This window comes from Quercus suber, unplaced genomic scaffold, assembly GCF_002906115.3.
Source record: "Quercus suber isolate HL8 unplaced genomic scaffold, Cork oak 2.0 scaffold_304, whole genome shotgun sequence".
Taxonomy (NCBI): Eukaryota; Viridiplantae; Streptophyta; class Magnoliopsida; order Fagales; family Fagaceae; genus Quercus; species Quercus suber.
Window position 1 is genome coordinate 469520 of NW_027069760.1, and position 13850 is coordinate 483369.

The 13850-nt window shown below is 45.4% G+C and overlaps 1 protein-coding gene across 1 annotated transcript; it reads left to right on the plus strand.

Annotated features, from left to right (window-relative positions):
• Nucleotides 1-2857: 2857 nt before the first annotated feature.
• Nucleotides 2858-3643, plus strand: LOC136071339 (uncharacterized). The gene has a single exon (XM_065782488.1). It carries the CDS (start codon nt 2858-2860, stop codon nt 3641-3643), a length of 786 nt encoding a protein of 261 aa, XP_065638560.1.
• Nucleotides 3644-13850: the final 10207 nt, after the last annotated feature.

Sequence of the window (13850 nt, forward strand, 5' to 3'; positions counted from 1 at the left end):
CGAGATCCAAAGGAACTTGAGGAGGTGGTGGAGGAAGACTAACAACTGGCTAAGATGTACCAGTCTCCTTGGGCCCAGCTTTTTTATCCCTATTCTTCATCAAATCCTTCAAGCTCGCCATGTCTTCTTCTTCTTCCGAAGAGTCTTCTGGAAGAGCTATTATCAAGACAGGAGGGCGGACACTAGATTGCCTGTCAACTTCCTCCTCGGCGTCCGAAACGTGTATCTCTCGAACCTCTTCTGAAGCCTCTCCTCCAAATGTAAATTTATCAATTTGCTCTTCGAGTGAAGAAGTCGAAGGTGTCACTCGAAGAAGCAACACCCTCGCCTTCTGCTGCTGGTTCGAGGGGAATCTGTTGAACGGACTGGATGAGGAACGGTACACCTTGCAGATTTGGATATGGCACGGGGGGAAGATCAAATGAAGCCAAAAAGTCTTTTCGAGCAACCTCTATGCGGTTGATGCGATAATCTCCCTGTCTTATCGCGTTACCAAATGGCTGAAAATCAGTCGGTTTAGGCATGTAACCAAGAATAAGAGGAACCGACCAGAGTTGCCCGCCTTCACTTACAAAAATTTCTGATTGTAGTAAATAATTGAGCGCGGCAGTGTTTGTGAGACTCAGCCGAGGAGAAACATGTTCTTTATCTGTCAACATCACAACAGAACTTAATCAAAAACTTGAAAATAATGACACAAAGAGAGGACAAAATTGTTAAAAAACGGAGATCCTAAATCTACTGTTAGCAAACATAAATCTAGGATGTCCCCACCTAGCTCTCCTGGTCGAGTTGGGCAGTGAAGACCGTCATGCCACATGCCTGAGACGATCAGATAGTCGTCTTTCATCCCTTTGTTAGATTTGGGAAGGCAGGAGACGAGCCTAACAGCGTCGGATCAGGATTTAAGATAATATCCTGCTCCTTTTTTACTATGACACTTGTACATATGTACCACGTTGAGCCAAGTGAGTCCCAATCTTAGATGACAGTTCAAATCGTCAATTACTCCTAAGATTCTAAAGACGTTAGGCGCACATTGTTCAGGACTAAGCCTATGGTTTTGAAGGTAACTACTGGTGATGAGGCCCATAGGGATAGTCATTCCTCCTTCCAAGAAGGTGATGATGGGGATTATAACTTCACCTGCCTTTCGATCTGTTAGTATTCTTTCTGGAAGGCAATATCTCAAACCCACATCTTGAGATATGCAATATGTGGCCCTAAATTCCTCCATCTGGGCAGGGCTATCCACTATATACTGAAATCTACCCATCTCAGTTAAACAAGAAAGAGGAAACTCTAAATGCAATGACTGGGGAGTGACTACTCGAAGGCTGAGGAAACAAGCTGAGGAGAAGATGAAAGGTTTGAATAAATGAGAACTTACACAAACTAAGTCAGGGAATGATCTTTAAACTCGTAGAGATTCTTGCAAATTTTAGGTTTGATGATTGAAGAGCTCGATGGATTTGAGTGCTTTAGTTCGTTGGAATATCTGAGAATCTACAAAGTAAAGGAGAAAAAACCTCTTCTGGGGCTTTATATAGGGACAAATGAAGGGGTAGGAGTCATCTTGCCTAAATTCTGAGGAAGAACCACATCCGTTGGACCAGTAGTCCACCATTGGATACCAAAGACAAAACGCCGCCTAGAGTAATTAATAGTGCTTTGGGAATATTGAAACGGTAGCAGCAGTTATGAAGCACCTAAATGTATGCCCATACACGTGTGAACTCAGATATTTTTGTACTTTAAGCTTTTATTCCGTAACAAATCAAAATCCTATTTTTTCTCCTTCGATACGAAGGAAAAATTAAAATTTTGAGGGGCTATTGTGGGGGGTGAAAGCCCAACCTTATGTATTGGGCTTAGGGCCCTATTTAAGGGTTACTGTGTGTCCGAAGAAATGAAAGCGGTTAAGAAGGAGTCCGTATGAAAGAAAGATACCTAAAAATGAAGGGGTACAGTCCGAAGAGAGCACCAGTGGTCCGAAGAGGTCATTCTCCTCGGATGCAAATATTCTTAGTCAAGCAAATATTTGGAGGATTCGAATGATCTTCCTAACAATTTCAATGATAATGATAAGTTTTAGGTATGCCTAGAGATGGTAAGAACGGAGAAATATCTAAAAGAAAAAGTTGCTACCACCACATTAAATGCACTGCATCTGCTTTTCTGACCGCATTAATGTGGAGAAGACCCCTGAACAATGTAATCTTAGCTACTACCACTCACAGAAAGCTAAAGAGGAGACCTGATGTGACATATATTCAAGTGGATACTTAGATGAAGAACAAGCGGACGATGAAGATGAGGGGGAAGGATGCTATGTAAAGGAAAAAATCCTTTGATATGAAGAGAGAAAAAAGGAGGAAGAAAAAGAAAGGAAGTTCACTGTAGCTCTAAGAATTGTATTCATCTTTCATTTAAGAATATACCTCTTCGGACATCAATTTGAAGGGCTTTTAAGTGTGTTTTTATGTCAGTTCATTCTTAAACACTATAGTTAACTATTGTTTAGTTCATAACCAGCCTAGCTCTTTTGCCCACTCTCTACAAATTCATTATTCTAGGTTCGTTGGGCTCATAATCCAAACCTTTTGGGCTTGGGCTACAAAAACTGACCCTACAATTGATGCCGTTTGTGGGGAGAGCTTGAGTAAAAGTGGAAGCAACAGTTGATAATAGCTGAACCAGGGCAACAACTAGCAGAATCTAGGGCATCCCAACATGTAGACCCTTTTCTCAATTTGGAACAGAGACAATATCGTGAAGGTAGTATGCATACTACGCATACTGATCGAAGCCAGCACATAGTGAAAGTCACGTGTCTCATGCAGAGAAGAACTAGGATATGCAACTAGAAATTGAAAGGCTAAAGAGGGAGTTGCGCCATGCAAAAAGGAAACGGATTTCTTTGCATTCTGATAAAGATTTCGGTGACGAGCAGGATGTCACTTACAAGCAGAGATCTCAGACACCAATCAGCGAATCCTTTTCCTATGAAGAAGAGCATCATCGTAAAAGGCAACCTCGAAGCCCATCATGTAGAGGCGTAGGGAACGATGCTATGAGTAAGGCCTTGAATCAAATCTCTAGGTCACCCTTCATGCGCAAGATTAAAGAAGCGAGACTTCCTCGACGTTTTAACCAGCCGATCTTCACCATCTATAATGGTAAAACGGACTCTGTGGAACATGTGAGTCACTTCAATCAAAGAATGACTGTCTATTCCAGAGATGAAGCTCTGATGTGTAAAGTTTTCCCTTCTAGTCTTGGATCGGTTGCAATGAGATGGTTTGACAACCTAGAAGTAGACTCCATTGACTCCTTCAGAGAGCTCACTCAAGCATTTGGTTCCCGTTTTGTCAAATGCCAAAGAGTGGCCAGGCCTCTGTCTTCACTGCTATCCTTAAGCTTGCAAGAGGGTGAGACATTGAAAATATATCCAGACAGGTACTGGAAGATGTTTAATAATATGGAGGGCAATTTTGATGGAATGGCCCTTAGCACGTTTAAGCTCGGCCTCCCCACTGACCATGGGTTAAGGAAGTCCTTAACTGGTAAGCTAGTTACTAACATGTGTCAGCTCATAAACCGTATCGAAAAATATAAAAGAGTTGAAGAAAATCAACAGTAAGGGAAGGGAAAGGATAAGGTTATCCCCCAAGAGAGGAGGGATTTTAGGTCGGACCGTTACAATAACAACAAACCACGGAGAGATTTTGCTGGGTAGTCAGGATCAACAAACCTTCAGGCAGTTAACACTGTATTCAAAGAGCCAGTACACCAGGTTTTGGAAAAGATTAAGAATGAACCATTCTTTAAGTGGCCAAATAAGATGGTGGGGAACCCTGAGAGGCGTAATCATAATCTCTATTACCAATACCACCAAGATCATGGGCATACCAGAGAGGATTGCAGGAGCCTGTGGGATCATTTGGACCAACTAGTCCGCGAAGGTAAATTGAGAAACCTCTTGCATCACTCCAGTGGCTGAGGAAGTCAGATGAACTTGGATCCCCAAAGAGATGACTCTTCAAAGCCTCCATTGGGAACTATCAACGTCATCTTCGCCGTACTAGGGAGAACAGGATCCTGGCCGTCCAAGGTTATGTCGGTAGCTGGGTTACCTGCAGGGGACTTTGGCCAAGGTCCGAAGAGAGCTAGACCGCATACTTAACCGGTTTTAGGGTTCTCGGACGAAGACAAGATTGGAACCATCCAACCCCATGATGACGCTTTAATAATCACCCTCAGAACTGCAGTGTCTTTTTGTGTTCATGCGTGAACGTGAAAGGGTGTGTGGGCTGGCCTTTTTTTATGGAAGTTTTTTTTTTTTTGAAAGGTTTTTTTTGGAAGTTAGACAGTTGACATGGCTGTATCTGTATGCGTGACATTGCCTGGTGAAAGTTTGTACAGTTTCTAAGTTTGTATCCAATGCTATCATTGGATAAGTTATGTAGCAAGGCTTTTCTTTTTTGCTTAGAATTGACCTTAGATCAATATATGTTTAGTACTGCTAGTTTTGGAAATTTTAAATCGACAGTAACGATGTTTACCTTAAAAATTTTCTATATTTAAAATGAGCTAATAAAAGGTGTTATGCAATATCTGTCTGATTAAAAAAGATTTGTCTTAAGTTAGTGTGCAAACTGATTTCCTCTGTTATGTTATCACATGCAATACTGGATCAATTAAAAAAAAAAAAAACATTTTGTCCACTTATACTATTGTGCATTTTTTGTGTGATGATATTCTACAAATATAAGTTCTTGTGAGGTGAGGACTCAAGTTTAGGTTAATGATTCTAATTTGAATCTATTAGTAAAATTACACTTTTGCCCATAATCCTAAACCTGTTAGTGTTAGGATTTGCTTTTTTGCCCACAATCCTAAATTTATTAAGATTTATTGTGAAAGTGTGATCAAAGTCTTGGCTAATAATTCTATTTAAATTTATTAATGAAATTTCTTTTTTTGCCCACAATACAAAACTTATTATTTGGACTAAAATCCAAAACTTATTAGGATTTGTTATGGACAACGGGACTGACGTAGTTATTAGGCCACCACTCTATACAAACCCATAGTCTCATACATTCAACAATCATCTCTTCTCTCTAAGCCAAAGTAACACCGCCATTCAAAGGTACTGAGTAATGTTGTTTGTTTTTTGTTTATTTGTTTTACTTCGCTCTCTCTCTCTCTCTCTCTCTCTCTCTCTCTCTCTCTCTGTGTGTTTTTGTTTTGAGTTAAACTAACTTGTTGCGCACTTAACTCTCTATAGTAGTAGTAGAAGAGATTGTGATTGTGTGGCAATGGAAAGAAAATTTGAGGAGAACGACTTTGAGAGATTACAAATAATTCTGAACATGGCGCCAGCATTCAGCAGTCGTAATAGAGGTAACGATCGAGTTTTGGTTTTTTTTTTTTTTAATTATTATTATTATTATTTTATGTTATGATGAATTTCTTCTAGTTCTGGTCGTGATAGTTAACTGGATTTCATGTGTTTTGTTACTATTCTTATTTGGAACCTGTTTGTTTACTGTTCTTGTGCGCACCGAAAGTGAGACCACTGGACTAGGCTGAGACTCACTTGGGCTGACAACTTATTTGTGTGGTGGGCTTGGGTTTCCTACATGGGGTAGTTCTCAATACTAAGACCCAATGAGGTCACTTTTCTCTCTTGTCCTGCCAGAAACACTCCCCTCTTTTTACTGCTTCTCTTATTCTCTATTTCTCTTTTCTCTACTTGGCTCCCTTTTCTCCACCTTCAACAACCTCTTCTCGTTCCTTTGTCCATTCTATTTATAGCTTATACTGTGTGGAGTGGCTATGATTACTTTCGGGTTTAGTGCCCCAAGCGGTCCAATGCTATCGTTCATAAGTGGGTGGTTAGGTGGTAGTGGGAGGCGGTGAAAGTGACCTGGGAACTTGTTCTTCCCCATCTACATGTGTCCTCGGTGGAGGTGCTATCTGAACCGCCGAACATGCAATGGTCGAGCAAATGTCGGTGGTCCATATATGCTCAGGGAATGGGACAGAAGACTTGCCGAGAAACTCTAAAGTGGTATATTATGGGTCTGCGACCTGTGTGGATGCAGGACATGATTCTCGGCAGAAAAGGGTCGCGGCCCATGGGCCATTCACCCATACTAGGTCCCCAGGCCCAAATGGGCTCTGGTGTAGGGTGCCGTACATTAGCCCCCCCTTGATTTGTCCCCGCTCTCGGGGAGAATCAAGGATCTCAAAGGGTGGTAATCCTCCCAGGAAACCGAAGAGTCTGCGTCCGTCAACTAAGGAACGTGTTAATGCGCCTATCAAAAGACGCGTCCAAACCTGACTGATGGTATAGCCGTCATTATTGTCTGACAGTTCGTGAATCGAGGCGTCATGTGTGTGGCAATTAAGACGGCGATTCACGTGGTTCCCTATTAGCGGATCATTTAATGCATCTCGCCTTGCTCCTTCATCCCTATAAATAACCACTCCTGTCTCTTTCATTCACTTTTGCATCTCTCACTATTCATCCTTCTTCTCTGTAGAGCAATACTCCTTCAAGGTTCATTTCCCAGCCCAGAACATACCTCCTCCTTAGAGCCCAGTAAGTTCCTTTCCCTCTTCCTCTTCTTCCTGCTTGTTCCATTTCATTTTGTTTCTTCAATACTCTATTTCTTTTCTTCCTAGCATCTTTGCTTGTAGAATGGGTTACTCCCACCTCCTTTCTTCTGCCAATGCTTTGGCTAGTTTTAGGGATGCCTTTAATGTTCCTAGGGACGTTGACATTACCTACTGTAAAATGGGCGATATTGACATTCAAAGGCGTCGTGGTGTAAATACGGTGTTCTTTCCCTTGATGGCTATTTTAAAGGGCGGACTTAGGTTCCCGGTTGACCTCTTGATCCTTAGTACCCTTAGGTTTCATGGCCTTTGCCCGAACCAACTCCCTCCAAACTTTTACCGGGTAGTGAGTTGTGTGAGTAGGTTGAACCAGTTGTACGGGTTACAACTAAATCACCATGACATTAATTTCATGTATAGTTTATGTGGCAATATTGAATTAGATTATTACCTAAAAACAAGAGACGTAAGGGTACGGCTCATTTCGTGCCTACCGGACTTAAATAGAAACTCGGCTAGAGACTTTGCTCGGGTGAGCGGCAACTGGTTTGCCGAGGAACTCCCATGCGCATTTTTGCCGCGCGATGTTGGTCGGTACCATGCACTATTCATTTTATCTCTTGATTTCGGTCTGTGTATAACTGCCGTCTAACTCTTATTTCCCGTGCAGAGAGTAAAAGATTCAAGCCAGATCTCAAGGTGGTACATGTTCGGGACCTAAATTTTATTCTCAGGTCGGAAATTTTTGTTCACACCGATGGGCAACTATGGGCATCTCACCTTATCCTCGGCGTAGATCCCGTTTACTTGACTTGGCAGGGGTTTAGCCAAGCCTTGCTAGTGGACAACCCGCTCCTTCCATACGTAGACGTACGGCACGCAAACTTCCTCCCTCCCAAGTTTACCGTTGGTGGAGCACGTGCTCTCGGTCCCAGGTTTATTTGTTTGGACGAATGACTGCCCATTCGTGACAAATCCGCCGAACGCGTGTCGCGAGCGCGTCAAGAGAGAGCTGGCGAGCAAGTTCAGCAGGAAAATCCCCTTCCGCCCGAGGACCCTATAGAACTCAGGGCTCTTGCTCAGGAGGTTGAAGGTGCAGCAGTAGAATCAATAAGCTCATCCGAAACAGAATCCGACCAGGGCAACGCCATGGTGGTCAGGAAAAGAATGACGATCAACCGCTTCATCTCGAGCACCCAACCCGCGCAATAGCAGCAGTAATCCCTTGGCCCAGATCCCACTCCTCCCCCTGCCCCCGTGGGCCGTGCCCGAAAGAAGCAGCGCACAACCGAGCAAACTCAGACAAGCTCGGGCGATGCGCCTTCTAGGCCATTTCTCCAGCCGCCATCTGGCATCGTAATTCGAGAGCAGACAACACCCACCTCGGGGAACTTGGCATCTTCGTCCCGAGCCTCGGCAGAATGCAGCCCCCTTTCCATCTAGACGGCAAGCCCCTTCCTGCGACAGCCTTCGTTCGCATGTGGGAAAAAGGTCACGGGGGTTGTGTTGCTTAAAGCCTGGCACGCGGCCTTCTTTTGCCCGAAGCCTTGCACGCCTTCTCGGAAGGAACGGATGAGTCTTTAGGAAGGCGGTTGCAGTGGCACACTAAAGCAGTAACTGTCCCGTCCTTTTTATCGTTCCTGGTTTACTACTAATCTTGTACTTTTTATTTCCCCTTATAAATATCGTTATTGTGGGCAAGCCGCGCAATTATTATATATTGTGGACGGGCGGATGAAGGAGCTTGCTGAAGATTCTGAGCGGGAAAAAGCTTTGAAAGATGTTACTGAGGCCACGGCCAAGGAGAAGATGAAACTTGCCGAGGACGCAGAGGAAAAAGTTGTTGCTGCAGAGAAGGCCTAGGCTCTAGCCGAAGGGAGGTCCACGGAGCTTGAAGTGCAGTTGGGAGGGACCGAGCTTAAGTTGGCCGAAGCCCAGAGTTTAAACGTCATGCTGGAGGGACAACTAGCCGATTCGAAGGCGGCGTTGGAAGCTTACGAAAGCAAGTGGTACAATGAAGGGTTCGCCGATGCGGAGAACTCGGTAGAGCTAGTCATTCGCCAGGCTCACCTGCTCGGTTTCGAAGAAGGCTGGTTCGCTGCCCTCCAAGCCATGGGAGTTCCCGAGGATTCTTCCCTCAGGGATCGCGGCAAAATCCCCTTCCCGAACCCCTCAGTTGCTGCGCAGAACGCCCTTTTGGTGATTAATAAGGAAGAGACAACTAGCATGAGGGAACTGGTGAACGCCATCGATTCTCACGCGGAGCTAGTTGACATGGAGGTGACTAGCCATCCTCAGGCTGGAGGGGATGCCCAATTGCAAGCATCTTCAGCTCCCGAGGATCCATCTTTTGTTCAAGTAGTAGATCTATGATGTTGACAACCGTACCGGGTTTCTTCCATTTTATTTTATTTTATTTTTCCTTTACCGTTTTTAAGCGAACTGAATTGCCTATGTCACCGGGCTGTGGTGACAGAACAATTTATTTCCTTTACACTTTTATTTGTCTTCTGAGCCGCCCGATTTTTGGCAACTAGACATCAGTTTAATCTTTAAATATTGTCCTGAGTTATGTTTATGAATGCTTTATTATCAGATGTTTTCATTTCGGCCGAGCGACCTATTTTCGCCAGTCATTTCTTTATTGTTCGGTGATAGGAATCGAGCCAAGAACTTACCTTAGAAATAATATAGGTTTCCACCTACTCGGTTATGAGATCAAACCGAGGGTCAGGCTTTTGTCTTTGGAAATAATTTATATTTCCACCTGCTCGGTGATGAGATCGAATCGAGAGTCAGGATTCTGTCCTTGGAAGTAATTTAGGTTTCCACCTGCTCGGTGGGGAGATGGAACCGAGAGTCAGGCTTCTGTCCTTGGAAATAATTTAGGTTTCCACCTGCTCGGTGATGAGATCGAACCGAGAGTCAGGCTTCTGTCCTTGGAAATAATTTAGGTTTCCACCTGCTCAGTGATAAGACCGAACCGAAAGTCAGGCATCTGTCCTTGGAAGTAATTTAGGTTCAACCTGCTCGATGATGAGATCGAACCGAGAGTCAGGCTTCTGTCCTTATAAATAATTTAGGTTTCCACCTGCTCGGTGATGAGATTGAACTGAGAGTTAGGGTTCTGTCCTTGGAAGTAATTTAGGTTCAACCTGCTCGGTGATGAGATCGAACAGAGAGTCAGGCTTCTGTCCTTGGAAATAATTTAGGTTTAAACCTGCTCGATGATGAGATCGAACCGAGAGTCAGGCTTCTGTCCTTAGAAGTAATTTAGGTTCAACCTGCTCGGTGATGAGATCGAACCGAGAGTCAGGCTTCTGTCTTTATAAATAATTTAGGTTTCCACCTTCTCAATGATGAGATCGAATCGAGAGTCAGGTTTCTGTCCTTGGAAGTAATTTAGGTTCAACCTACTCGGTGAGATCGAACCGAGAGTTTAATGTAGAATAATGCCAATATGCATGGACAAACATCGTTTTCTTTTATTAACAAAGCACATACACACAAGACACCACACCTTCAGTGATAGTACTTCTTCAGGTTATGAACATTCCACAGTCGAGGCAATGGTCTCTCGTCTAGGTCTTCTAAGTAGTAGGCCCCGGCGCCGGCCACCGCGATCACCCTGTAGGCCCCTCCCATGTCTGCGCCAATTTCCTGGCGTTAGCATCTCGCATGTTCCCCATGGCTCTTCTGAGAACCAGATCCCCAGCTACGAATTCCCTCGTTCTTACATCTCGGTTGTATCTCCGGCCGAGCTTCTCTTGATATTCAGCGAGCCGTATGGTCACCATCTCACGGTATTCCTCTAACTTGTCTAGGCATCCCACCATCACCTCGTCGTTCCGGGCAAGGTCGAACCCTGTGACTCGTGCACTGCACAAGCTTACCTCAGTTGGTATAACAGCTTCCGCTCCGTATGCGAGAGAAAAAGGAGTCTCCCCGGTAGACCTTCTGGGAGTTGTCTGGTAAGCCCACAAGACTTTGGGCAGCTCCTCAGCCCAGTTCCCTTTACCACCCACCAACCTCTTCTTCAGCCCGTCCACAATCACTTTATTTACTGCCTCGGCCTGACCATTACTCTAGTGATAAGCTGGAGTCGAGTACCTGTTTTTTATACCAAGTTCATGGTAGAACCCTCGAAATGCCCAACTGTCGAATTGCAGCCCGTTGTCTAATATGAGGGAGTTCGGCACCCCAAACCTTGTTACTATATTCTTCCACATGAACTTCTTCACATCAACGTCCTGTATGTTGGCCAAAGCTTCCGCCTCTGCCCATTTGGTGAAATAGTCGACGGCTACAAGAACGAATCTTCGATTTCCCGTCGCTCGGGGGAACAGGCCGATGATATCTAGCCCCTACTGTGCAAAAGGCCAGGGACTGCTGATCGGGTTTAAATAACCGGCGGGTTGATGGATCAAAAGGTGCATGCTTCTGACATTGTTCGCACTTAAGTATGTACTCGGCAGAATCCTTCTGCATTTGAGGCCACCAAAACCCTTGGGTCATTGCCCGGTACACCAATGAACGTCCCCCTACATGGCTACCACACACCCCATCATGTAGATCCGCCAGAAGCTCACCCACCTTCTCGGGGTGTAAACACAATAGGTACGGTCCTCCGTATGATCTTCGGTATAAAATTCGGTCCTCAGACAGCCAATATCAGGGAGCCATTCTACGTACCTTGCAGCCCTCCTTTTCATCATCTGGGATCCAGCCTTCTGCAAGGAAGTCAATGATGGGGTCCATCCAGCACGGCTCTAGGGTTGTGACTGCCGAGACATGGATTCCCGCAGTTACCAAACTATTCACCACCTTGACGCTCGGCTCACAAACAAGCTTGACCTTAACTAGTCGGGGTATCTCTTCGGCCACAGATGATGCCATCGTGGTGAGTGAGTCGGCGTGTCGGTTTTGTGTCCGAGCTATTTGGGATACCTTTACTATGCTAAAGCTGGTTATGACCTGTTTCACTTGTTCAAGGTATGCTTTCATCCGGGGATCACGGGCTTCAAAACTGCCTTGCACCTGATTGACCACCAGACGCGAATCTGAGTACACCTCCACTTCCCGTGCACCCAAGCTCGAAACTGTCCTTAGCCCTGCCAAAAAGGCTTCGTATTCTGCCTCGTTGTTGGACGCCTTAAAACACAATCTAAACAAGTGTTTCAGCCGTATTCCTTCTGGGGTGATCACTATGACCCTTGCGCCAGCCCCCGTGTAGTTTGATGCACTGTCCACGAACACCCTCCATGGGCGAACTTCCAACTGGCATACTATCTACCTATTCCCCTTTGGTGAAAACTCGGCGATGAAATCTGCAAGGACCTAGCCTTTCACCGAGCTCTGTGGTCTGTACCGTATGTCGAACGAACCAAGCTTAGTCCCCCATTTTGCTATTCGACCCGTGAAGTCTGATCTTTTCAATAATGACTGTAAGGGATACTCGGTCAAGACGTATACCGTATGTGCTTGAAAGTAGTGCGGCAGTTTCCTGGTGGCATGTATTAGGGCCAATACAAGCTTTTCCAAGGGTAAATACCTCGTCTCCGCATCGACCAGAGTCTTGCTGATGTAGTACACAGGTTGCTGTATTCCTTTATCCCTCAGTAACACAGCATTTACAGCGTGCTTGGATACTGCCAGATATATGAACAAATCCTCACCGGGCTCTGGCACCGTAAGCACGGGTGCCTTCACCAAATAGTCCTTAAGGTCTCTAAAGGCTTTGTTACACTCTTCACTCCAGTGAAATCCGGTCCATCTCTTCAAAAGTTGGTAAAATGGTCGGCAGCGGTCCGCGAACTTGGAGATGAATCGGTTCAGGGCAGCCAGCATTTCGGTTAACACCTGCACTTCCTTTGGGCTGCTCGGTGGCTTCAATCTTCTTACTGCTTCGATCTAGTCGGGGTTGAGCTCAATTCCTCGGCTAGTGATTAGATACCCTAAGAACTTTCCCGCCCCTACACCGAATGCGTACTTCTCGGCATTGAAATGCAACTTGTGCCGCCGGAGAACCTCAAATACTTCCCGAAGATCCTTCACATGCCGGGCTACTTGCTTACTCTTTACCACCATGTCATCAATGTATACTTCAACCGTCTGCCCTATCATGCCCCGGAACATTCTTTTCATCATTCGTTGATACGTGGCCCCGGCATTCTTTAGTCCGAAAGGCATCCTCGTATAATGGTAATTGGCCTCTGGGAAGATGAATGCCGTTTTCTCTTGATTCTCAGGAGCCAAGGCGATTTGGTGATACCCTTGAAAAGCGTCCAGAAAGCTCATCCTTGGATGCCCATACGTGGCGTCCACCAGCTGATCAATTTTTGGCACAGGGAAAGGATCTTTTGGACATGCCCGGTTCAGGTCGGTGAAGTCCACGCAAACCCTCCACTTGCCATTCTTCTTTTTCACCACCACGGTGTTAGCCAACCAATCTGGGAAGAAGATTTCCCTTGTTACCCCAGCATCCTTCAGCCTTCGGACTTCCTCATTCACTGCTTGTAGGTGCTCTCAGGATGACCTTCTCGACCTCTGCTTCTTAGGAGTGAACAAGGGATCGACCCCAAGTCTATGGACTATGAACTCGGGGTCTACTCCTGGTACTTCGTACGGGCTCCAAGCAAACACGTCTACATTTTGTATTAGGACCAACAACATTTCTACCTTTTCCCGATCATCCATGCTTTCCCCAATGCGGAAGTACTTGTCTCCATCCGGCAATATCTTCACCTTGAGCATCTCCTGGCACATGCCTCCCCTCTCTCCCGTGAATTCTGTAATTGCTATAAGGGCTCTCCTGAAGAAGGGTCGCTACTCTCAGCCTCCTCCTTTTGGTTGGTCTGCTTTTTCTTACAATTGACTACGACGACTAAGCATTGCCTAGCTGCCCATTGGCTTCCTCGCACCACAGTGATACCATGATCAGTAGGAAACTTCACTTTCATGTGTAAAGTGGATGGGACGGCCCCCATCGCGTGAATCCATGGCCTTCCCAGTATCGCTGTGTATGGAGAGAACGAAGCAACCATTATAAACTTCACCACCACCTCCTTGCCTTCCATATTGACGGGCAGGGATATCTGCCTCTCGGGAACCACCACTTTACCGTCGAACCCGACCAACGGCGTGCTATACTTCGAGAGATCTTCATTCTTTAACCCGAGCCCCCTGAATAGGTCCGAGTACATAACCTTAGCACCACTTCC